Source organism: Chionomys nivalis, chromosome 17 (genome assembly GCF_950005125.1).
Source record: "Chionomys nivalis chromosome 17, mChiNiv1.1, whole genome shotgun sequence".
In the NCBI taxonomy this organism is placed as follows: Eukaryota; Metazoa; Chordata; class Mammalia; order Rodentia; family Cricetidae; genus Chionomys; species Chionomys nivalis.
In genome coordinates, this window is record NC_080102.1 from 10,724,143 (window position 1) to 10,750,547 (window position 26,405).

General features: G+C 34.9%; 1 protein-coding gene across 1 annotated transcript in view; it reads right to left on the reverse strand.

The window, feature by feature from the left end:
* Csmd3 (CUB and Sushi multiple domains 3) overlaps positions 1 to 26,405 on the reverse strand; it is a 916,841-nt gene that overhangs the window by 40,169 nt on the left and 850,267 nt on the right. Inside the window, exons 51-58 of the mRNA XM_057791849.1 lie at positions 23,488 to 23,673; positions 22,735 to 22,929; positions 20,838 to 21,011; positions 18,365 to 18,538; positions 14,371 to 14,544; positions 13,101 to 13,286; positions 10,011 to 10,184; positions 7,173 to 7,355 (exon numbers count right to left, since the gene is read on the reverse strand). Of these exons, the coding sequence (XP_057647832.1) occupies positions 7,173 to 7,355; positions 10,011 to 10,184; positions 13,101 to 13,286; positions 14,371 to 14,544; positions 18,365 to 18,538; positions 20,838 to 21,011; positions 22,735 to 22,929; positions 23,488 to 23,673 (1,446 nt within the window). The remainder of the gene's footprint in view (positions 1 to 7,172; positions 7,356 to 10,010; positions 10,185 to 13,100; positions 13,287 to 14,370; positions 14,545 to 18,364; positions 18,539 to 20,837; positions 21,012 to 22,734; positions 22,930 to 23,487; positions 23,674 to 26,405) is intronic.

Here is a 26,405-nt window from a genome sequence, read left to right on the forward strand (position 1 = left end):
CTCCACATGAGAGCATCACATGGAGTATGAGCAGAAACCAAGAAGCTAAAAGGCCGAGCATGCATTGTGGGTGTTCTTAGAAAGGCATAGTAGGTCACAGACACTATACAGTGAAAACGTGGAAGTGCAGAGGTGCGTATTTACCTGGGGTGGGGGCAGAGAGAGAGGGAGAGAAATGGGATGTTTGCAAGTGACACCAGTAATTATGTGTGTGTGTGTGTGTGTGTGTGTGTGTGTGCGTGCGTGTGTGTGTGTGTGGTGATTGTGGTGACAATGTTCCCCCAAGAAAACCCCAATGCCTGGCATGGCATATGTACTTTTCAGTTGTTGGTCATGGGATTTCAAAAGACTCCAGTCAATATAGGCCATTGCTAGTGCCCTTATTTGCCTCCCAGTAACTGAAGGTAAGCTGACTTCCTGGCATTCCAGCTTTTAGAAGTTTTCCAGCACAGTTTGGTGAAGTTCCCTGAGCTATAGGGACAGGAGCTGTGATGTAAATCTGTCTGTTGCTGTTATCTCTGTTGTTCTCTATTTTGTGTCCATTTGTGATTTTCTATAATCGTCTCCGTTTGTTGTAAAAACAAGTTTATTTAATGGTGCTTTGCTGAAGGTATAAAAATAAGCTCTAGAATACAATAGGGAATTACATTGGTCTGGTAAATTCATCTGTGAAATAGACAATAGAAACCAGGGAACATCACCAAAGATGTGGTTAAAAAAAAAAAAAAAAGACTCTAAAAGCCAGAATACCAGGGAGTAAGCTATAAAACAATTTCTCCTAGAAATGGCTACATAAATAAGACCGGAACAATGGCAGTATCAAAAGACATGGAATGGGGGAAATCTCATGGGGTATGTGGTTGCTTGGCCTATAGAGAGTAGCATTGTTAGGGGTATGCCAGGCATTGTTAGAGCAGCTGTGGCATTGTTGGAGGAAGTGTGTCATTCTGGAGGTGGGCTTTGAGGTTTCATATATGCTCAAGTCATGCCCAGTGACACAGTTCACCTTTTGTTGCTTGCAGATTAAGATGGAGAACTCTCAGCTGCTTCTCCAACACCATGTCTGCCTGAATGCCACATTCCATGATAATAATGAACTAAACCTCTGAACTAAGCTAGCCAAAATTAAATGTGTTCCTTTAAAAGAGTTACCTTGGACATGATGTCTCTTCACAGCAATAAAAGTTTTAATTGAGGCAGAGGTTGGTACCAGGGACTGGAGCATTGTTGTGATAGGCTGGACAATTTGGAGGAATTTGGACTTTGATACTTTGGTTAGATGAGCAATATCATTGCTTAATTGACCATACTAGTAGGGACATGGAAGATAGTGGTGCTGAGGGTGATTTGAGCTGTGAAGGCCTGTCTCAAAAAGTTTCAGAGAATTTTAGTACGTTGCAAAGAGATTTTTCTTGTAATACTTTGGAGAAGAATGTGGCTTGTCCAAAGATTCTCTCTAAGGCTAAAGTAAAGAGATTTGGATTAATTTTGTTTGCAGAGGAAATCTCAAAACAGCCTAGTATAGACCCTGTCATGTGGTTATTAATATTAAATCTAATGAAGACTTATAAAGAAAAAGTGGAAGCTGAGAAACAAAATGAAAATGTACAATTTAAGGAGAAAAAGGGCACCAGGAAGTGGAATGGTTCTAAGTCCTATGTTCAAAGAGATAAATAAATAAGTAAGAAATGGAATAAAGGGAGCAATGAGCTCAAGGCATGACCCCACCTAGTTAAGCTTCTAACTTGTTTTAAGAAATTAAAGAACAAGCCGGGCGGTGGTGGCGCACGCCTTTAATCCCAGCACTTGGGAGGCAGAGGCAGGCGGATCTCTGTGAGTTCGAGACCAGCCTGGTCTACAAGAGCTAGTTCCAGGACAGGCTTCAAAACCACAGAGAAACCCTGTCTCAAAAAACCAAACCAAACCAAAACAAAACAAAACAAAAAAAGAAATTAAAGAACAGCTTAGGTTCAGGCGTGGTCAAACATACCTTTAATCCCAATGCTTAAGACATAGAGGTAGGTGGATCTCTGAGTTTGAGGCTAGACTGGTCTACAGATCTAGTTTCTAGAAAGCCAAGCTTAGGAAGTAAGGGAAGCCATCAAACACAGAAAACTGGTGAAGATGCAATTAAATAAGGGGGAAATTTCTGCCCCCAGCAAGTAGGAGAACTCAGTCATGTACTTCTGACTTTAGAGACAAGGATACAAGAAAGGAGTCGTGGAATCTTCATCTGTTACTAAGGAAAGCCACTGAGGCCAGGCATGTGTTAGGTGGAGGGGAGGAGAGGTTCCTGAATTGAGGACTAGAGAGGTCATTGTGTGATGCTATGAAGGTGAAACATGGATTGCATTGGAGATCCCTAAATATCGGAGATGCCAGCATCATGAGAGACCTGCTGAGGAGAGCACAAACAGGGAGAGGGACCAGTCTAAGAGAAAGAAGTGTGCTGCAGTCAACAAAGAACTAGTTGGAGATCTGAAGAACACTTTGACATCAGACAAGGAAATGCAGAGTTTGAGGTGCTTGGTATTACTTTGGTCCAGAATTTCCTCACAATTTTCTTTTTCCTCCCCTTTGGAATGGTAATGTATATCCTGTGCCATTATATGTTGTAAGTATGTGATCTGTTATTTAATTTTGATTTTACAGGGGATTACAGTTAAGAGATTGCAATGAATCTCAGAAGATACTTTGAACTTTGGAAACATTGTTGAGACTATTATAGATTGTGGAGACTTTTGAGATTGGACTAAATGCATATGTCATTATCTTACTGATACAATCTTATGGAGGCCAGGATGTCAAATGTTGTGGTGTGAATAGGTATGGCCCTCAGAGATTCATGTATTTGAATGCTTGACCTATAGAGAAGGGCACTTTTAGGAGTTGTGGTCTTGTTGGAGTAGCTGTGGCATTATTAGAGGAAGTGTTTCTCCTGGAAATGGACTTTGAGGTCTCATATGTGCTCAAGTCATGTTCAATGACACAGTTCACTTCTTGATTGCAGATTAAGATCCAGAACTCTCAGCTCTTTCTCCAGCACCATGTCTCCCTCCATGATGATAATGAACTAAACCTCTTCACTAAGGTAGCCCCAATTAAATGGTTTCCTTTATAAGAATTATTGCGGTCATGGTGTCTCTTCACAGCAATAAAATTCTAACACAAGGTCCCTCCCCCAGACAAAGAACTGCTGTGGAATATTATTTGAATTAGTTAAAGATGTGTTTACATTTGTTTATGCTGCAGAATACAACTTTAACTGTGTAAAGGTGTGTCATTTTATGCTGCTTTTGTTTAATTATAAAAAGATGTGTTACATTTGTTTTAACTTGCCTGCCTAAGGCATCTGATTAGTCTAATAAAGAGTTGAATGACCAATATCTAGACAGGAGAAAGGACAAATAGGAGGACAAATTTAGGCTCAAAAAGAAAGAGGAGAGACGAAGGAGAGAACAAGGGATGAAATGTGACTAGAAGACAAGCAGACACCAGCAAGACAGACAAAGAAGCAGTGAAAGTAAAATACACAGAAGAGATGTAATACGTCCCAAGGCAAAAGTTAGATAAAGGAAAACAGATTAAGTTAAAAGAGCTAGCCAGAAATGTGCCTGAACTAGGCTAAGCATTCAAAACTAAATGAAGTCTCTGTGTCATGATTCGGGAGCTGGTTGGTAGCCCAAAAGAAAAAGCCTGATACTAAAACTATAGACAATTGTTGACTCCCATAAAGGGAGATTAATTGCTCTCAAGCATAAGATTCCTTACTGGTTCTCTAACATAAAATGTTCAATTCAGAAACTACAAAGACACCAACAATAAAAATGGGCTCAGCAGGGTATGCTTATATATATTTATATGCACATACATATAATCACATATGAATACATAGTAATAATATTTAAAGAAAAAGACCCTATCAATTTGAGGGGTGGGTGTTTGGAAGGAGTTGAAATGGGAGTATCTACAAAGGGCTGGAGGAAAGAAAGATAAAAAGGAAAGTCATATAATTCTATTTTAATATTAAAATATTATTTATATTAAAAATATAATGATTTTAGTGTAAAATTGTTTTCAATTTATGCTAGATAAAAATTACAAACTATCCTTCCATACTGTATCTATCATTTCTTAAATAATTTTATTACCATTAGTAAAGAAATCCTGATTTAAAGAAATGTATTAGACTACAGGCATTATAAGATTATTAATGTTTTTTCATTTAACTATGAAATTCAGCAATAAAATTGTATGTGCACATGTAGGTGACAGGACCATTCACTGGAGTCAGTTCTCTCATTGTTTGATTGGATGAAGGAAATAGAAATCAGGTTGTCAGCCTTGGTGGTAAACTCGTTTATCCACTGAGACATCTCATTAAACCCGTCTTAAAAGGGTTTAAAAGTCTAGTTTTGTATACACATGGCAATTTCACATTGTAACTTTATGTGTTGGTTAAAAAAAAATACTGAGTGATTACATCAAGAATTTATGATTAACAGTTCTGATTTTGATAAAAAGAGAGCTTAGTGGCAAAGTGTTTTCTAGAAGATAATGTTGCTTACAATGCCCCATATACCAAAAACTATGTCTGATAATCAATAATGCATCATTAATTTATGATAAATTTTGTTGTAGGTTATTGTGGTTTTAATTTTTCTGTATTTTCTTTTCCTGTCTTTTTCTATTTTGCTAAAATATTTTTAGCAATTTAGATATAATCTCTTTTAAAATTATTTTTTTCATATATGCTATAATCAATACATCTTTTATTTATGTACCTATTCAAACAAACAATGTTAATATCAGTCTTTAGTATATCTATACAGCATTTTGTTCTACAGGAAGCAAATGGCTTAGAATTCACTTATAAAGAATGTTGCATTATTGATAATCCCTTAATTGTCATTACAACTAAGAAGACATTAGAAGATAATATAAGACCTCAAAAAACTGGATATCTATTTTTTGCATTTTGTTCAGCTATCTCATTTTTTCCCTCCACTTTGTGTATCACTTGACTTCCCGAAAGTTGGAATCAGTCAAGCTACAGATAACTCTCTTTACTAGAGCATGAATACTAATCTTAAATATGATGAAAACATTTCTATAATAATCAGTAGCAGAAGAGTGTCATATGGAAACCATTTCCTGTTTCTAAATCAGTATGTTGGGAGCACCATTAGGTAAGTCTTTTAAGTAACTTTGCAAGTTTTGCTTTCAATATGAAGCAATGATAAGAATAAGGTAATTCTTTCAGGACAATTTTAAATTACATTTCAGAGTCCATCCAATATTAAATATACATTAACATCAGTCATGAGTTTAAAACATTACCAATACTAGTAACAAAATTTGTGCTCTACAAATAGTAACTTGATCTAAGTATTTTACTTCCATTTGTAGAATCATGGAAGACAAACATAACATTGTAAGGTTGATGTAAAAACAAAGCTATTTTTCCTACTGTGTATACCAATAAATAGAATAAAAAATTGTCAGTATTTTTAATATTTCACCCAAATGCTTGCTAATTTGTGTATTTTTAAAATTTAATTAACTTATTTATTTTACATCCCAACCATAGTTTCCTCTCCCATTCTCTCCTCCAGTCCCTCCCCACTCCTTCGCTCTGCCCTTCCCCCATCCACTCCATTCTTCTGTTTCTGTTCAGAAAGGAGAAGCCTCCCATGGGTATCAACAAAACACAGCACATCAAGTTACCATAAGACTAAGCTCCTCCCCTTATATTAAGGTTGGGCAAGGCAATCCAGAACAAGGAATAGATTCCCAAGGGCCAGTTAAAGCATTAGAGACTGCCTTTGTAGGAGTTCCACAAGCTACAAACTGTCATATATGTGGAGGGCCTAAATTGATTCCATACAGGCTCGCTAGTAGTTGGTTCAGACTTTATGTGTTCCTATGAACCGAGTTAGTTGTTTCTGTGGGTTTTCTTGTGATGTTCTTGAATCTTTTTGCTCCTATAATCCTTCAGGATTCTTCAAGCTCGGCTTATTATTTTACTGTGTGTCTCTGTATCTGTTTTCTTCACTTACTGGATGAAGGACAATTGGGATACTCATCAATCTGACCACAGGAGGTAGTCAGTTTAAGCTATCCTTTACCACTAGGGGTCTTACATGGGATCATCCTTGTCGTTTTGTGGGAGTTTCCGTTGCAGCATTTGGGGATCAAGTTTATTTTGTTTGCTTGGTTTTTGTTTTTTGTTTTTCCTCACAATTAGGTCCCAACCACTTTCCCCTCCCTCTACTCTTTCAAGCTCCCCCACATACATCCCCTCTGCAATTCTACCGCTCCTCCATTTTCCTTCACAAAAGAGCATGCCCCCAAGGGATAACAACTAAACACACATAATATGTTACAATATAACTAGGAACAAACAAACATACCAAAGCTAGATAAAGCAACCCAATATGAAGAAAAGGGTATACTGTTTTTAAGTGAATGACCAAACATGTTTCAATATAATTATTATCTTTAATAATTCTTTGAAAGAACAGTGCCAATAAAATACTGTTTTAAGATGGGAATCTGGAAGTTATAGTAATATTAGAATATACTTATATAGTAATGTAATAATATAGTAAGTAATATAGTACTAGTACCCAGGTGAATTTGAATATACATCAAATTGGAATGTCATACTGATCAGCCTTTCATTGTTGTGAAATAGTACCTGACATACATGACTTAAAGGGCATACGATTTGTTTCGCTAACAGGTTCAGAAGTTGTAGCATACAGCCAGATGACCCCACTATAGAAGGTTGTGACAGACGAGAGCATCATGACAGTGGGTAGGACTGGCAGAGCAGAGTCTCACTCTGAGGTGACAAGGAAGGAGAGAGCAAGACTGGAACCCATACTCACCCTTCAAAAACATGCACCTAGCTACCGACTTCTTACAATAAAGCCCATCTTCCATAATCATACCACCTCCCAATATTCTACTGAAATTTTAATTTGTTGGTGGTTTTAATGAAAGCATTACCAGGGGCCAAAGCCTTCATGATCTAATTCAGTCACTGGAAATACCGTCATGGGCACACTCAGATATATGTCTTATTAATTCTTCAGTTCAATATAGTTTATAATCAGACAGCAGTACGAGTAGCACTCTTAGTAGAGCTAACTCCAATTTGAGATTACCTTTGCACTCTGGCTGTCTCCCAGTCCAACTGCCATTGGATAAACAAGTTCTTTCTTCTGAACCATAAAGGATATATCCAGAATCACAAGCAAAGCGTACAGTACTTTTAGTTCTGAAGTCACTTTCCTGTCTAGAGCCGTGACCAGGAGTGCCTGGGTCCCCACATGTACCAGTAGTATCGCCTGCATGCAGAAAAGTGGAAATTAATTTATTATGATATGCAATTATTAAGTTCACAAATGTGGCCAATTGACAGACACTCCTTTTGTGAGTGCTGTTTTCATATAACTTAACTGCATAGAAATGTATTTTACGTGAGTCACATGAAGAGAAAACACACACACACAAAATGATGCCTGAATATCAAGTTATTTTATTTTTATTTTGGATTTTCGAGACAGGGTTTCTCCATAGCTTTTTGGTTCCTGTCCTGGAACTAGCTCTTGAAGACCAGGCTGGCCTCGAACTCACAGAGATCCACCTGCCTCTGCCTCCTGAGTGCTGGGACTAAAGGCATGCGCCACCACCGCCCGGCTCAAGTTATTTTTGTTATTGGAGATTTGTAGACAAAATTTTAAAAGATTACGGATATTTTTATTGTTTTTAGAATCTAGCTAGTAATAGAACTTATGGGAAATTTATAAATGATGAAACTATGGATTCAACAGACAATGCATTCATAAAAATTAAAATCACTGGATTCAGTTACCACAGAATTCTTTCTCTGAATCACCTAATTATTGCTGCATTTTCAGTTGTTATTCTGGAACTACGGTATGCTAGATTCGAGTAAATCTCGTAACAGAATTGTTCCTATACATTGAAAATGATCCCTTTTTAAATTTTCTCTTTCAATGACTGTCAGCAACAAGATAGCAACCAACTGCATTTTTTCATGTGTGAAAACACAGGAAGTAAATCTCTGAATAATCCTGAGGTAGAAGCTGGGTATCAACTTTCAATAGAGTGTCCCTCATCATTCTCATCACTTGGATCTTGTGTTTTGCTTTTAAGGTTACTGTTTTCTTACTTGTTGGGACCAATTGGATTCCTGGCCTTCGGCTGCTCTTTCTTGCTAGAGCCTTCTAATTGGAGTTACTAAAAGCTGTGCCTTGCCTAGAGGATCAGAGGATGGGATTTTCACCTGTTAGCCATTGACTGCTGGGTATTTAATCCTCCATGGTGCTATTAAAGAAGCGCTTTTTACCAGTGATTAGGCATCCGTGTGTCTGTCTGTCTCTGTGTGTGTTTGTGTATTTCAACCTCCAGCCCCTTGCCGAAGCTCGCAAACTGGATTGTAGCGCATAGAGCACAGACTGGGGCGCGGGGCAGGACATTCACTTTCTACACTACTGAGCTTTCTCTAACCACAGAATCCATAGAAACTGTGAGGGCACTTCGATCACTTTCTAGATACACTTTCTGACATGTTCTGACATGTTCTATGTGGAAACTTTCCTCAAAATTTCTCTTTTACATTTGACGTTATGCTAATCACTACACACATTTTCAGGACGTTATTCATTGTTTAGACATATGCAATAGTTTATTCTTCAATTTGGTTTTAGACTTTTAATATAATACATACATAGGGAAGGGGATGTTTATATGTACAGTTGGTCTTCTGGGAATTTATTTATTATCAGTAACTTAAAATAAGACCAATTTTTCATGGAAGGCACTTATAAAATTACACTGATTGGTAGGTTAGATTAGAAGTGCCAAACAATCACTGTGCAGAGAAATGCCAGTGTTTAGAAGATCTGAGTGCAATTATTTCACCTTTTCACTTATAAAGGGAAGGCAATGTAAAACTAATACTAATAATTTGCATGTCTGATCTCTACAAAGTAAAAATTATATAAAAAGATAGATTAATATGTAAATTTTGAGAAGTCTAGAAAAATAGCATTCTATGTAGTTAATGGGTGAACATAAATAGTGTCAATGAGAGATCTATTCTATATCTAAAGTTTATAAATTTCTAAAGAAAACAAATAAAATATAAATCATAGTAAAATCCATTAAATACTCTGTCTACTGGTTATTAATAAAATAGCTGTTTCATATGTATTAATTTAAATATAACTTCAATAGCTATAAGTAGTTAATATAGATGATATCCATAATAAATAACATTAGTATTAATAAGTTGCTTCATAAGATTTATTAGGTTATTTCCATTAAAAGCATTTAGGAATTTTTAAATTTTGCCACTAAGTAATCATTGTTTAGAAAGTAAGATAATTGAATTCTGATAAAAATTAATTATATACATTTTCCTTCTTAGGAAAAAAATGATTTGTACTAAAATAAAATGTCTACTTTATCATAGCAAGTTGAACAATGCATAGAGAAACATGTTCTAATTCTACATAATTGTTTACATGGGGTACAGCACAATCCAAAATACATATCTGGAATTTATTATCTAGAGCAGAGGTTCTCAACCTGTAGGTTGTGACCCTTTGGGATCAATGAACCCTCTCATGGGTTTACATATCAGATATCCTGCATATCATATATTTAAATTGTGTTTCATGACAGTTGCAAAATTATATTTATGAAGTAGCAATGAAAATAGTTTTATGGTTGGGGTCACCACAATTTGAGGAACAGTTACAGGGTCACAGCATTAGGAAGGTTGAGGACCACTACTCTGGAGACTCAGCCCTCCTTTGCCGGTCAGTTTCCATTACCTTACAAGTATCCTAAAGAATGAGTTCAGCTTTCACTCAAAATTTTTCCGAGAAATGCTGGAGTCCTTAGAGAACACTCTCTGGATTAGTAATCATAGTATAATTTATGACGCACACGACTCTATTTCCCAGCGGTACCTGAACAATGAGGCTGAGAACCACTCCAATGTCCATTTAACTGGCAAGTCCTGGAAGCCTGGCCTAGAAGAGAGCGCTTTCCTGTGCAGGAATAGTGAACGGTTGACCCAAAAGTATACTTCTCTCCAGACAGGACTGCATTAGGAGGAATGCCAGGGTGTCCACAGTCAATCACTACAATACATAATTATTGAATATAAAATTTTTTTATATCTCCTATCGAACCACCCAAATCAGCTTGTTTACAAAATAAAAGTAAAATTTCTATTCGAATATATTAAAGCAATTTCCATTCAGCAGTCTGAAGATCACATATGAGCAACGTAAGGAATGACTAGAGATGAATGCAAAATCAGAAATATAGTTAAAACCTTCTGATATTTTATGTATTTATTTATTTTAAAATTTTCAGTTCTCAACTGTAAACTTTCTAGATGGCAGCATTATATTGCAGTGTCAAAAGATTAGTGATAACTTTCAGATGGACATATCTCAAGATCTCAAAGACTCTAGAAAACATACACCTAATTTTTATAAAATTTAATTTATTAAATGTAAATAGATGACATAGTTATAAGAACTATTGGGTTAATTGTCCATCCTAAGCATTAGTTTAACAGAGACATGTAAGCACGTAAGTTTGTATTTGTGTTACTGTAACAAGGTGTGATGGTAATGACTAACTGGAGGAGGTTGTACAATTTCTTTAGAACACTGATGTAGATGGGCTGAATGAAAATGCAAGGAAGTCAACGATGACTAAAGGTTAAATCATACCATGAATTAGGAGAGAATATTTTGAGAAAAAAATAGATGGAGAAAAGGTGTTCTATGATTTACATTCTATCTGTGAGTCTGGGACCAATTTATACAATGAAAAGATTCAGGAGCTTGACATTCAAAATATTTTCCAGGCATAGTAGAATCAAAATGCAAAGACAGAAACTCTTGACATTAGTGTATGTTCATTATTAAATCAAGCTTAGAGAAACATGCAAATCTATCTATTTCCAGATCAATAACATATGCAAAGGAGACACGAATGTCAAAGACGACCTTGATATTTAGCAAACTTCTATAATGTGACATATTAATCAATAAAACAAAAGGACTGTGGGTGCTAAAAATAAAATGAATCTAAAGAATTTAAAATTTATATGTTCTCAAAAATTTTAATATTAATGGTTTGATTGTATTGACTATGTAAGTAAATTATTCAAATCATTGGTTTAATCTACTAAAAGAAGTAAACTATATCTTGCTAGACAGGTCAAATAAATTAGTTCCATAGAATCAGAAATCTTATGTAATGAGTGAAAATTTAGCTTCTCTAGTATACACAGTGTTGTCATACATTTTCATTAGAACTTTCCTCTTAAACATAAAAGAAATTTCTCTCAATAAAACATGATTTTAAAATAATTTTATTATTTATTATATCTAAAAGTTACTTGGAAAATAATTTCTTAACATTTTAATCCATCCTTTTGTAATTTTTCTCTATTTGATACTTGTCAGTTAACTGAATCAGGATTATGTCCTCATCGATCTTCAAATATTTTATTTATAACATATATAATATGTTATATGTGTGTGTGCATGTGCGTGTGCCACAGCACAAGTACAGAGCTCAGAAGACATCCTGTTTAGAATCACTTCACTCCTTCTACCTAGTTGCTTAGATTCCAAGTCTATTGTTTCTGCTATGCTGTGAACTTACAAGGGCTAAATTGCCCTTGAACTCGTGGCTCTTCTATTTAAATGTATAAATACATTGAACACATCTTTATTCTACTACATCTGCCTTTCTATGCATGAGTTCTAAGGTTAGAAGTTAGATCATTGTGTGGAAAGAATTTTTACCCAATTGAGCAATCTCTGCAGACATATTAAATTATTGTGGATTATATATAGTACTGTATTTGTGTTTTAAGCTTCTAGTGCAAAATATAATAAAAGTCAAAAGACTTTTACTGTACATTTGTGTACTTTTTTGGACATTTTGTACTTTTATTATTCATTGTACATTGAAGTGCAAATAATGTGTATTATTCATTATTAAAGTTAATTTAGGCCTTTGTATTATGAATATGTAAAATCTATAACTTTTAATTAGCACTGATTTTTGAATCCCCAGGTATTGTGAAGAACCAATAGCTTGCTCATATTAACATTAAAGTAGGATTAAACAATAGTTTAATATTGATACAAAACAAAAATACCCTTGTCTCTAAAACAATATTACAGAGAGTGAATGATACTTGTTTCTCGTTTACTTTTTAGCAAAACCCAGACAGAGAATGATAGAAAAATAGCTATCACATTAATATTTGTTGTGCATCAGTTTCCTATAAAATGAAATCCTCTATCATGCAGGAAAATTCGTTGAGACACACTGTTCTAAAGGGAGGTAAGACATTAGTTCTGCATGAAAATTCTTTCAGCTAAGGAATTAAGATGTCCCTGAAACTGACCAGATTCTGTAATCGTCTCCCTCCCCAGGTAAACATAATCAGTGAGGTCTGCCAGGAGACACTCTCAGACAAAGAGCTAACAGAGGCTCCCATCAGCCAAGCAACCTGGAAGATCCTGAGAAGGCCTCCCGCTGTCTGAGCTGCCTACACACCAGTACTTTACACCAGTTGTACAATGCAGTTTGGGTGTGCAGCTTCCTTTAGCTTTCACTCATGCTAGGGTGGATTTTAGGTGATGCACCTGACCATTACCCTTTTCTGTTTCTGTTGTTACAACTCACTTAATTCACCATACATAACTCCACTGGTCATTTGCATACTTTGGTCTATGGCGGGCCCCCCTCAGGATTAAGTAGATGTCTGTTCCCTTCTCACTCGCAAGAGTGATAATATCATAAACTATAATAGAAAACTATATATTTTAGAGAAAAACAGATATTATAGTAAAACATTTAGACAAAGAATCTGCAAAACATGTAGATGTGTAATTTTGAAACTAATTAATTCAGTCAATATAATTTCCTCAGGTGTATAGTTTTGAGTATAGGTTGGCAATAAACGTCAATATTATTTACATGACAGTGTTTCATAGGAACAATTCATATTATCTACTTACTGATGCATTCTGGCAAAGGTTTGTCCCATTGTCCATTTGGCTGACATATCAAAACCGAAGAGCCAAATAGAAAGTATCCTGGGTTACAGTCATAGAATACCACAGTGCCGTAGGTGAAATTCCCATGTTCTATTTTGCTTTCTCTTTTGGAATTGGCTGGAATCCCAGGATCTGAACAGTTGACCACTAAATAAGTGAAAATATGAAAAAAGTTAGCTTGAGAATAATATAACTAGATGTAACTTTGTTGAAATTTTTAAAAACTTAGTTTCTGAATTAAATAAACCACATATTCCAGAAATTTAGTTAATCCATGAACCACTGAAATAATTGTCTGAAATTTGTGTACGTAGAAGCATAGGAAAAATTTCAACAATTTTAAGGATCATAGTAATTCATAAGAATTATGCTAAATGTAGATTAAAGAAGCATCCCACTTAAGGTATTTTTAAGAATACCAAAGAGAAAGTGGTGGTATATTATTATTTTTCACAAAACGATCTTTATCATATTTCATTTAAAAAGAATTTACTAAAGAAGACTCTTTTAATCTGTTACTATCTGGTAAGCAACGAAAAGAACTTATGCAAATAGCATGGGAATCCGGGGTCATTTTGCAAAAGTACAAAGTCATAAATTCGAAAAGCACATTTCAGTGCTCATGAACAGAAAAGAAATTTAAAATGATCTTGAGTACTGTATGTATGCCCTCAGAAATAGCTGCAGCTTAATAATATTAAGCAGAAAGAAAGTCTTATAATTCTGGACATCGAAATGAGGACAGGGAGAAATGTCATGGGGGTCCATTTCTACGTAAAGAACTACAGGGAACTAATAACTGCTGTAAGAGGGAGCAGTCTTTGGGATAAACCTTAAATTGGTTAAGTAAAATAAAGTGATACAGCAATAAGCCAGATACACAAGCATCTAGATTAGCTTCTGCAGGGTGTAGTTACTTATTTGTGCATAAGGAATAGATCCCTACATATTGGGACTAAAGGGAGGATGTAGGAAGGGCTAGAAGGCTCTGAAGTGAGGAAAGTAAAGGGTAGAAATGATGTAATTATACATTTAAATGAATTATAAGTAAATGGATGAAAATAACATGGAAAAAATAACAATTAAAAACATGAAATTAGAGGACACCAATATTCAAGCCTTTGTTTTATTAGTTAATAATCCGTGACTGTTCTGCCTGAGCTGTTCAGATTTATCACCTGGTACAGATAACTGCTGCATGCCCCCAGAAGTAATGTGGTGAGCTGGTTACCTTTGCACACAGGTGGGGGATGGTTCCACTGCCTGCTGGCTTGGCATTGTGCCTTCGTTGGCCCTTGCATGACATACCCAACATTGCAAGAGAATGTTACCACATCATTAAAATTGAACCCATTTCCACTTGTTCTTCCGTAAATTGGACTACCCGGGTGACCACAGCTAACAGCTAAATCATTGGGGAGAGGAGAGAAACAGTAAAGCATATCAATTATCACATGGCGATTATCTTTCTTCACTTCAAAGCAAAAAAAAAAATCACTTACTACGTGAATACACAAAGTATTTTTTAGTAAAAATATATAGAGAATCAGTAAAATATATTGAGGTAAACAAACTATAAGATTATAAGATTGTGTGTTTTTTAGAGAGAGAGAGAGAGAGACAGAGACAGAGATTGACGTGTATATATTTGCACATGTTTGTGCAGGTATATAAATAGAAGCACAAGGGTTTTGGGTTGCCTCCTCTGTCACTTTGCCATTTTCTTGTCTCTGCAGCTCAAACCTTTTGACCAGGCTGGTAGGCTGTGAGTTCCAGCAATCCTTCGGTCTCCCATAACCCTGGGGTTACATACTCAAGCCAGACTGTGCCTTACTATCTACCTGGGAACAGGAACCAGAGCTTAGTTCTTCATGGTTGTCCATCAAGCATTTTTTTTGTTGTTGTTGTTGTTGTTTTGAGACAGGGTCTCTAAGCATTTTTAACCATGAAACAAGAATCTTTTAATCCACTTAGTTATGAAGGTTTCAGTAAAGCCTTACGTATGTTTAATATATCACATGCTTGCTTTGTTCTATATAGCTGTCCGATGTTGTTTCTTTTTTTGTATACTCTGAAATAATACTAAAATACAAAAAACAATTCTACATAATAACATGCGTTTTCACTTCTATATGCTTCCAGTAAGGATCAACTGACAAAGTGTAACTTTAATAGTTAATTTTAAGGGCTGCAATACTTGTATTTGTTTTTCAATATAATTTTGAAATTATACTTTTGATATTATTTAGAAAATATAGTTAAAATTTAATAGACAAAAGTGTTGGAGTCTTAACAAGACAAGATAATGTAGACATGGTGCTTATCTAGACGTCTCAATCATGTTTTGAAATAAACAGTGCTACCATTCTTTAAGTCAATCAGTCTTACTGGATAATATTTGATAAGTTAACACTTTTACTTGGAAATTCTATGCTCAGTAGAATTATTTGGATCTTTTTTATGTTATGGTCCTTGGATTAATTTTATGAGGTGTTGGATTTTCCCAAACCCTGCTTTTCTAGAAAGTGTTTTCCTGTGTCAGCTCACTCTGTTAATCAGACCAGCCACAGGAATGAGGCTTCATAATTGGGTACAGAAAAAAACTATAGCTGTTTTTAGTACTTTGTAAATGACCCAGGGGCAATTACTCTTCAGCTACATTGTTAATGTCAACCTACTCGCTTGGAAATTTAACTGCATCTTATTCTTGCTTAAAATTATCAATAACAAAACAGTTTCTCCCCTCAGGGCCTCTTCTCATTTATAGTCCTAATCACTAAAAAAAAAAAAAAAAAAGTGGCATTATTTGGTCATGCTTGAATTTAGATCAAAAATGAAAAAAATAATCTAGGGCAAACACAAGATAAATTCTATTTAAGTTACCTAGCAGTGGTGGTGGTGGTGATGTATCTGTATGTAGGATGAGTTTAAATGTTTATTATTCCTTTCTTAAACAAAACCTCAAAACTCAAACACGTCTCCTATGACACACCTGTTATTTTTTTTTTAAAATGAGAATAATATAATTTATAAATATTACTTAAATTAGTAATTGATTAAATAAGTCTTTTGTTTAGCTCATATTTAAGTAATCACATGTTTTCTTTAAAGCTTGCAAAACTTTTGTCCATAGCCTATGATGTTGCAAGTGAAAAATGCTGATGTCTATACTGCCACTCACTACACAATATTCTTAAAATATTAATGTAAGTAATTGAAAATGGTGGTTATTAGGAGAAATTTAAAAATATATGGACAATTAGGTAAAGGTAAAATGGATCACAATATCACACATGCACATCTGGGCATTAATGATAATAAGAAAAGGTAATGCAATTATCTTTACTAAGCTATAATTTTACTTTTTGTGCAGCATTTAAAGTAAATACGAAAAACTTCAAAGACAGAAATAATATGGAGAATGAAATGTGGTTTCTGGAGTCAAGCTCATCTCCAGTAACCAGCTTTAAAAGGAGAGGGGCTGGGGATTGGTCTGTTTTCCTTGGCAGATACAAAATGCATGGGGGCACAGGTGGTTATGAGAGAGAAATGCTGAAAAAGGAATACTTGAAGCAAACAATCACTTCATGCTGTGCCTCATAGAAGCCGTCTGACTTAAGCCCTCACCTGCTAGAGATGAGACTTCAGAAAACTTCTGCTCAACGTGGGATCCTTTACATGCACACACACGTGCGCGCACGCAAACACACACACATTGAATTCTGCTCAGTATTAAGGCATTTCCAGATTAAATGGTACACCACTAGCCCAAGAGTTCCAGTATCAGTTGGGGACTTATGAAGCAATGGTAAAGAAGAACACTTTGATCTTATTCATGGTGCTTCAGCCCAGCTAGTCTCAAAGCTACCCCTGCCCAATTTCCTTCAGTGCACTGCTCTCTGCTTTCTGATTTAGAGTAACTCATCCCCTTTGCACATGAGTGAGTCATGCCCAGACTGCCTTCCCTTTCTTCCTCTGTCTTAAAGTTCTTGTGCCTTGTCATCAATAATAAAAAGAAATGAAAGATATCACCACGGTCAAATTCATATTTCATGTATAGGAAGAGACTCCTGATAACTCCCAAGCACCGCTGTACCTAGTTAAGGAATTAAAATAAAATTTAAATAATCAAAATCCTTTTAAAACTTATTTTATATTTTATTTGTAGGGTGTTTTGCATTTACATTTGCCTGTGTACCACATGCATTCAGTGGCCACAAAAGATAGAGAGCCTGAATCTGGAGTTGCTGATTGTGAAGCTACTATATTTGTGCTGAAAACCAAACCTTGGTTCTCTAAAAGAGAAGCCAGTGCTATTAACCACTACACTATCTTTCTAGCACCATATTATCTTTAATGTATTTCATGCATAAATCCATTGAAAGATTTATTGAAATGCTGATTGTGTTCATTCAAATATAATTTTTTAAATGTCCAATCAAATACATAGTCAGTTTTATATTTGTAGTAAAATATTTTAAATATAGCTATAAAAACTTTCTAATATTGGTCAAACTATTTTCATCACTTATCACAACATATTATTCCAACTTCATACATATTCTATTGATATATTTGAGAAGAATATGATAGTTTCTGAAGCTAAAGGGAACCATAATGATAAACACTTTCAAATGTTTATGAAATGTAGTTCTGAAAGAGCAAATTACTTGAGTTAAGTGACATAATTAGCAATGGATCTGACATTGGTACAATGGCTCTGCCTATGATGTCTGATGTTTTTCCTCCACTAATTACTGTTCATAGGGATTCTATTTGATGAGCAAGCTATAGTACCCTAATTACTAAGACACATTTACCAGAAGAATTTACACTAGAAAAAGCTTTGTAGTCTCACATCACAAGAATGTTGACATTGTTACCGTGGTGTCAACAACGTGAAAACCTTATGTTAAAAACGTGCTGAGAGTATGCCATACTCACACAAATGTTTCTTGTAAATATTTTCAACAAACGCTGAGGTTCTGGACTTAAATTATGTCTTCATGAAAAATATAAGGAATGCACAATTTAATATTATCCTTATATATAGTTTTATATGATCCTGAGAGATTATTGCATAGCAGTGTACCTGAACACAGTATAAAATTTAATTTCCAAGGCCATCTAAATACTGTAAAAAAATTATCTTGTTTAGTGAACACAATTCATTGACTATTTCAGAATACAGGAGGTCTCTACTTTCTTTTGCCATGCTTACTTACGCACACAGGATGGGAGCTGACCAGACCAATTGTGATCCTGCTGACATATCCTCACTGAAGAGCCAATCAAACGAAAGCCAGGATTACACTGATACACAACCGTGTCTCTGTATCCATAATTTTCTCCGATGACTTGACCATTCACTATGAGTTCTGGAATTCCACAGTGACCCGCTGAAATTTGTCAAATAATGTTTTAATAACATAACTGAGGATTTTATTTATTATTTATATTCTTAATTAGATTTACTAAATATTTAATAATTCATACAGAATTAAAGAACATAAAGGTAACTAGGACACATTCTGAAAACATCAAAAATTTAGAAATATAAACAATTGTCTAGTGGAGTGGTCTAAAAGAAGTTTCAAAACATTTCCCTATACAGAAGTGGATATCTGAGAAGCAAAATATTGATGAATAAAGAATAAAACAGTGTTTAGGAAAAAATTGTTAGTATTACTCTTCCAGTGTGTTTCTGAGGTAGTGGGGTTTTGACACAACACCTTCACATCCAATCAAATGAGCATAATCCAAGCCTGGTTTATGTGTTCTAATTATAAAGTAAAATGTTATATAATTAACACTTTTTACATTCTTTTTCTTTAAGAAGAGGAAAATAAAGAAGATAGATCCAACCTCCAGGCTGAGTCACTACGGCTGGCTACTGAGATTCTGCATTTTAGAGGAGGATCTAATACTGAAACTTTTCTAAAGCTGGACAATCCCTAACTGCTTTCTGAACATTTATAATACCCACAGATAAGTATAGCCATTGCCCCTCATCAAATAAGCTTCTTCTTGATGCAGATAAATGTCAGCACTGTAAGACAAAACATGTCAAAATCCAGAGAAGAGCTGACTATTGGTACAGAGCCACAACTGATACACCAACAACCCTACCTTTACAATCAAGACTCAGGAAAATTGAAGAAGAAGAAGAAGAAGAAGAAGAAGAAGAAGAAGAAGAAGAAGAAGAAGAAGAAGAAGAAGAAGAAGAAGAAGAAGAAGAAGAAGAAGAAGAAGAGACAGAACGATTGTAAGAGATAAAGAATTTTGAAATTTGCTATGAGATTATGTTCTGTATCTGAAGGGAGGCTACATCTATGAAATTTCAAGAAAATGGCTGCCGGGCGGTGGTGGCGCACGCCTTTAATCCCAGCATTTGGGAGGCAGAGGCAGGCGGATCTCTGTGAGTTCGAGACCAGCCTGCTCTACAAGAGCTAGTTCCAGGACAGGCTCCAAAACCACAGAGAAACCCTGTCTCGAAAAAACCAAAAAAAAAAAAAATAAAAAAAATAAAATGGCTGCCTAAATATGACCTTAAAGTGATACCATCATATCGCATGCTGTCATGGATAAGGGAAACTTCACAAGGACTCAACCCTAGATGAATTCCTATAACTAATCAACAACTGCCAAGAGAAGAAGTATTAGTCTTCTTCAGGGATGAATCCTATAAATGAATATCCAATGCCATGTTGCTAGCCATAAAAATATCTACATGCTATCAATATTAAATAGACCCAGAAAATATTTATATCTATCTAGATATGTTTATGTAACAATAATAACTTAAGTAAGAGGCACTAAATTTGAGAAAGAGTGGGAGAATAGTATGTGTGCCATAGTACTTGTTACCAAGGTGTGAGAAAATTTTGTAGTATTTTAATTAAAAATAAATTAAAAATAAAGAATATAGAACCATACAAAATAGACAGAAGAAAATAATTAAGTCAATTTCCAAAATAAGAAAAAATAGAAAACAAAGATATATACTACTGAATAATATAATCATTAGATAAAATTTCTTCTAAAATATCAGCAAAATTGTTGAGTATAAACCATTATACATAAGAATGACAAAGATACACCAGTACAAAGCCTACAGGATTTAAAGCATAGGAGGATATTAAAATCTTTATGATAATTCATATCAATAATTGAAAAGAAGTAGAAAAAAACTTTAAAGTGATCTTATAAACCTAATATATAAAAAAGTACACAGTAATGAAAAAGTAAAGATAGATGGAAAGACAAATAACATTGAGAAACAAAAAGAAAAACTATGTAGAGATAAATATATTACACATATCTAAATGTATGTTTATATATTACTAATTGTATTTTTAGAAATTCTTCAAATCAATAAAGTGAATTTAACATGCTTGTAAAAATTTTAGGACATTCTTTTAACTGACTGCTGTTGTATATACTAGTATCCAACTTTTGAAAGAGGTAATTATTTTATACATATGTAATGCATGAGATTATTGTTAGAAACATTATCTGTTTGACTTTAAGAGCTATCTGTTTTCTATTGTGAGATATGTTAGCATTAAACCTCTTCTGATGTTTGCAAAATTCCTAAATGAATCAAAGTGGCCACCTCATTTCAAGGAATAGGTTTAGTTTTCTCTTGTGCGTGCTGGTTGTGTGTGGAGGGAAGGTAAAGTGAGTTAAAACCCATACCTAAACATCTGGTTTCTGATCCGCTCCACAGACCGGAGGAAAGACATTCCCTCACAGCAGAGCCCACCAGCATGAATCCCAAATCACACGTGAAGATGGCTGTGGAGCCATAGGAAGTTTGCGTTCCAATCTTATTTCCATTCGGAGGTGTTGGTAATTCTCCACAGGAGATGACTTAAAAACAGTAAGTAAACACACATGAGACATGGTTAAAATGCACTTGCCAATAAATAACATGCTGCTTATATTTTAAGTTAACTTTGAATTGATTCTCTTAAATATGAAAATTACATTTTTAAATCAAATTTGTATGTGAAAGAAGAGAAAAATGATATAGTCAATATTTATTATTTATGATGAGAGAGAGTATAATTAATCTAAATCTCCCCTTAACTTTGAAGATTGAGCAGAGGTGTGTGAGGTAGAAGCTATTACAACATCTAGAAATCTATTTTATTGTCATTATTTCTTAACCTTATTATCTTATGCCATGGGGGCAAGCAAAATCTATGCTAGCATAGAGATTTAGAAAGCAAACTGTAAACACACATGCAGGGAACCTTGATTGCTCTTAGGGCTGACGAGGGAGGCGGACCTGATTGGGGGAGGGGGAGGGAAATGGGACGTGGTGGTGGGGAGGAGGCAGAAATCTTTAATAAATAAATAAATAAATAAATAAATAAATAAATAAATAAATAAAAAGCAAAATAAAATAAAATAAGGGACAAAAAAAGGAAATGTTATCCACAGATACTTATAAGCTAGATATAATATAGCTTACTATCTGTAATACTAAATTTATTAAAAATCATATTCTTATTTGTCCAATTATTTATATATAAAATATCAATGTCTGTACTGTGTTTTATGAAATAGATTTGTCTTGGATTCAGGTTAAAAACGATTTAATCTAATGTGTCTTCTGGTACAAAATAACAAACAGGAAAAGGAAGTAGGGTAGTATTTCAACTGTCTCTCCTGCTTACATATCAGATCCTAACTACTTAAAAATAGATATATACAAATGAACTGATAATTCTCAATTTGATTAAATAGTACTTTAGATTTATGTAAGTCTGAATCTAGTTGGCATATCAAATATATCAGGACATCATCTCAATAACTTTACAAAACAGGTTTAATATTTTACTTATTCAAGAAATTGAGAATCAGAAAGAATAAACATCATATAGCACTACTATTGAAATCAGATGGTTTTAGGTTACCTGAACTAGAGATCATTTCTGTATTTACAGACTCTTTGGGTTGTTTGAAATGGTTAATTCATCATGTGGTTTCATTTTTAAAAGAATAAATTCAATACATATAAAAAACTTAAAACACTTCCCATCAAGTATTAAGTAAACTATGACTATGAGTATAATACAGCTGTTATAATGAGTTTTTTTTTTCAGTAATAGCTCACCAGTTATTTTATTCAATATATTTAGTAAACATAATAAGTAAACCTTAATGTGTAATAAGAATGATTTTAATAATTATAAATGTGAACTGTGCTTACATTTCCTGGCTGCCCATACCCAAATACTCAGCCTTCTGCTACCTCTGCTTGGATTTCCTGCCTGGCTATATTCTGCCCTGCCATAGGCGAAAGGAGCGTCTTTATTAACCAATGGTTATAAAACATATTTGCTACATACAGAGAGGAATTCCACATCAACTAATGACATTGTTTACTAGTTTTGATGGTTTACACCTGCAATCCAGGTACTCTGAAGGCTCATTTGAGCCCAGGATTCTGAAGGTGTCTCAAAGGAGCACTCATACAGACAGAAAGAATCAGTCATTCTAATGATTGTGTTGGCTATGTTTTGAAAAAGAAATAATTCAAGAAATTCACTCCCCAAAAAGAACTTCGAAAACAAGCGAGACATACTTTGGCAGTATGGTCTTTCAGTTCTCCAACTCCAAGTACCATTAGGAAGGCATTCAATAGAAGCAGGACCAAGTCCATGATAACCAGGGTCACAGCTGAAAACCACCTTGGTTTTGTATTCATAATGTGATCCATTCACAATTCTCCATCTTCCATGTTCCAAGGTAAAGGAATTGATGCTTGGACAAGTAACAACTGCACAAATGGAAGAATACAGATGCTAACAGGCAAAATATCCACCTCATGACATCTTAGGAATACCCAAAGTGTATTAAATCCTTTACATTGCCATTGCTTTAGTTCATTCTCTATTGCACTCTACAAAATAATAATTGTTCATTTTTTTCACACTAATCATTAATTACTTCTATTTTCCCAGGAACTCTTGGAGGTTCGTTTGTTGAAAATAAACTTAGAACTTCATTTATTGAAGTAGAACATCACTAAAATAAACATATTTTAAAAGCTCTCTATACAGTTTATTAACAAATGCCATTTTATAAAGTAAATAAAAATTGATTACCTAAAATAAAAATACTTCATTTGATATTTATACATATTTTTGAATTTCTAAACATGAGTAAAATGTCTGTTTCCTGCCCTTCAGTCTTTCATAGTAGAGAAAAGATTATTAACTAACTCTTCATCCTAGGACATTTCAGGGATTTGCTTTTAAAAGTCAACAGTACACAGAGTTTCAAGTCATAGCATACAAACTACACACTTTTGACACATTTCTGTAACCATACATACCAACACAGCGAGGGGTCTTGTTATGATTACTCCATGTTCCATCTGACTGGCAGGTGGCTGTGGTGAGTTCCTTGGAAGAGAGTCTGTATCCATCATTGCAAAAGTAGGTAACTCGGGTTCCAACCAAATAGTCTGTTGTCAGTATTCCCCCATTTGTTGGGGCTTTTGGAATCCCACAGGAAATTGCTAGAATAAACACACACATAAACAATTATGGCAAAAGGAAATGCAATACAACTTCATGAAATCTTTAACTGTCAAACATGGGGAATATAGGTCAGCTGGTGGTGGGGCACGCCTTTAATCCCAGCACTTTGGAAGCAGAGGCAAGTCGATCTCTGTGAGGTCAAGGCCAACCTGGTCAACAAGAACTAGTTCCAGGACAGGCTCCAAAGCTATAGAGAAACCCTGTCTCAAAAAAGAAAAAAAGAAAAAAGAAATTCACAATAGATCACAAAAGAACTTTTCTGAACTGTATATTTTGAATAATTTATTTGAAACTGATAATAAGATTTTAAATTGGTGGCTCTGTATACCATTCTACCTTTGTGTCTTGACCTCTCAGCTTTTCTTCATCTATTTTGCTTTTAGTGTTCATAAAGTCTATATGGTAATACAAGTCAGGTAAATATATGGTGTGGTTAGTGCTTAGTGCACAGCATTGAGTTAGATTGCCTAATTTGATAGTGCTAATCAATAAGTATTAAATATTATGTTAGGAGACCAGAAATTCTCATTTCTTTTGTCTAGAAATAAAACAAAAAAGATGAATATTAACCAAAATATATTCTCTGTCATAAGAATAGCCACAATGAGTGATAGGCACTAATAATAGCAGAGTGCACATGGGACTTGTTCAATAAATAGCAGGCCAGGATTTATTCTTGCAAACATAACTATAAACTTTCTAAATTTCATTTTAGATGCTTAGTTTTAAACTACAACACAATAGCTTATGTGAGCATTAGTTTTTCCATGCTGTGTTGTCACAGTTATTTATTTACATGTATATTTCACTTCATGTGCTTTCAAAACACTATCTATAAATCCTACATACTGACTCTTGTCTATGTTTGTCCAACACTTACACAATCAGTATTTCCTAGATGATAAACAATTATATAATTACCTCAACCAAAGTCTGACAGCATTTAGAACCATAAATAAAATAAAATTCTTTTACCCAGTACATAAGACTTCAATTAACATTGGTGTCCTGCCTGCAAGATATGTTAGTACAATGATAGCACAAACCTTGTGGGGTTAACCCACCAATGTGTGATTTTATTCAAGCCCATTCCATGAGTTAAAACCACTACCCAACAACTGCTTGGATGACCAAGAACCTGAGAAGATAGCCCAGGACCTAATAAAAGCAAACACTACTTTTCTAAAAGAAATTTAAAAATTAAAATAAAAAACAGTACAAGCATCATCAGAGAGCTTCCCCCTGCAAGCTGAGGGGAACACATAAAGACTGACAGCCTGACATTAAGCAGAGAGTTAGAGACTTCGGAAGACTCAGTCCAAAATGGGAAGTCTCCGTCAAATTCTTTCCTTCTGGAGCCAAGGAACCCTGAGGAAGAGGACGTAGAAAGATCATATGATCCAGAGGAGATGGAGGACACCAAGAAAACAAGACCCTCTAAATCAACATGAGCAGTCTCGTGGACTGACATACAATGATGCTGGATCCAGAGAGCCTGCACGGGTCTTTCCCAGATGGGGTCCTAAGGCTAAAAGAAGAGTGGTGACAGGACGACAGGACCCTATGATAACCACTTGCAAATGAAAATTTAGGTGTGGTTTTTTTTTTATTTTTTTTTTGGAGTCATGGAATCACACCAGGGAAAGAAACTTCTCTTCTCTTAAGTGTGGGAAACTTGGCCAGCAGTAGGAACTCAGTGGTATCTTTGGAAGTTCTTTGTCACATTATGCTATGTCATGTTTTTTCTTTACAGTTCTAAATTTTATGTAGTTTTTTATTTTTATTTTATTTATATATTTTTCTCTCTACCTTACAAAACTTAGTGTATATATTTTGGCTTCCAGTTCTGTGTTATTATTCCCGACTGTGGGAATTTGTTGGTCTCTCTTTCTTCTGCTTCATCTTAGACTCTTTTCCTTCTCTTTGTTTTGTCCTGTTCTGAAGCGTTAGTTTTTGTTTTACCTTATTATATTATATTTTATTATTATTTCTTAGAAGACTGTTTTCTAATGAGAGACAGAAAGTGATTGAACAGGAATAGGAGGGAAGTAGGGAAGAACTGGGAGGAATGGGAGGAATCCATCATCAGGATGTATTAGGTGTGAAAGATATCTATTTTCAATTCAAGGGGAAAACATGATATTTGTATTTCCACTTGGCATGCCTATAAAGACATAGGAATGGATTTGTGTCTATGTCACCTCAGTATCAAGTATTATCTGGTATATATTTAGTGCAATACCTTAAACATATGAATAGCTTTTGGATTATGAAAGAGGCAATATGTAAATAATTCTATGGATGCTATTTTGTTTGTAATCTAACAAATAAAGCTTTCCTGAAAATGAGTGTGTGGACCTAGGCACACTAGTTAACCATAGAAGCCAGGCAGTGGTGGCACACACCTTTAATCCCAGCATTTATGGTAAACAGAAGCAGAGGGATCTCTGTGAGTTCAAGGACACCCTTGAATCAGTCTAAAAGGGAAGCAGAGCCAGGCAAGGGTGGCTCACACCTCTAATCACAATACTTTTAAATCACATGCCTTTAATCCTAGCACTAGAAAGTGGAGAAAAGAAGGACCCGACTGGACAGAGGGAGGTATGTAAGGCGGGAGGAGACAAAGCTCAAAGCATTCAGTGTTAGGATTCACAAAGTCAGGATCTTGGCCACTTTGGTCTGAGGATTCCAGAGAGGTAAAAGGTCACCC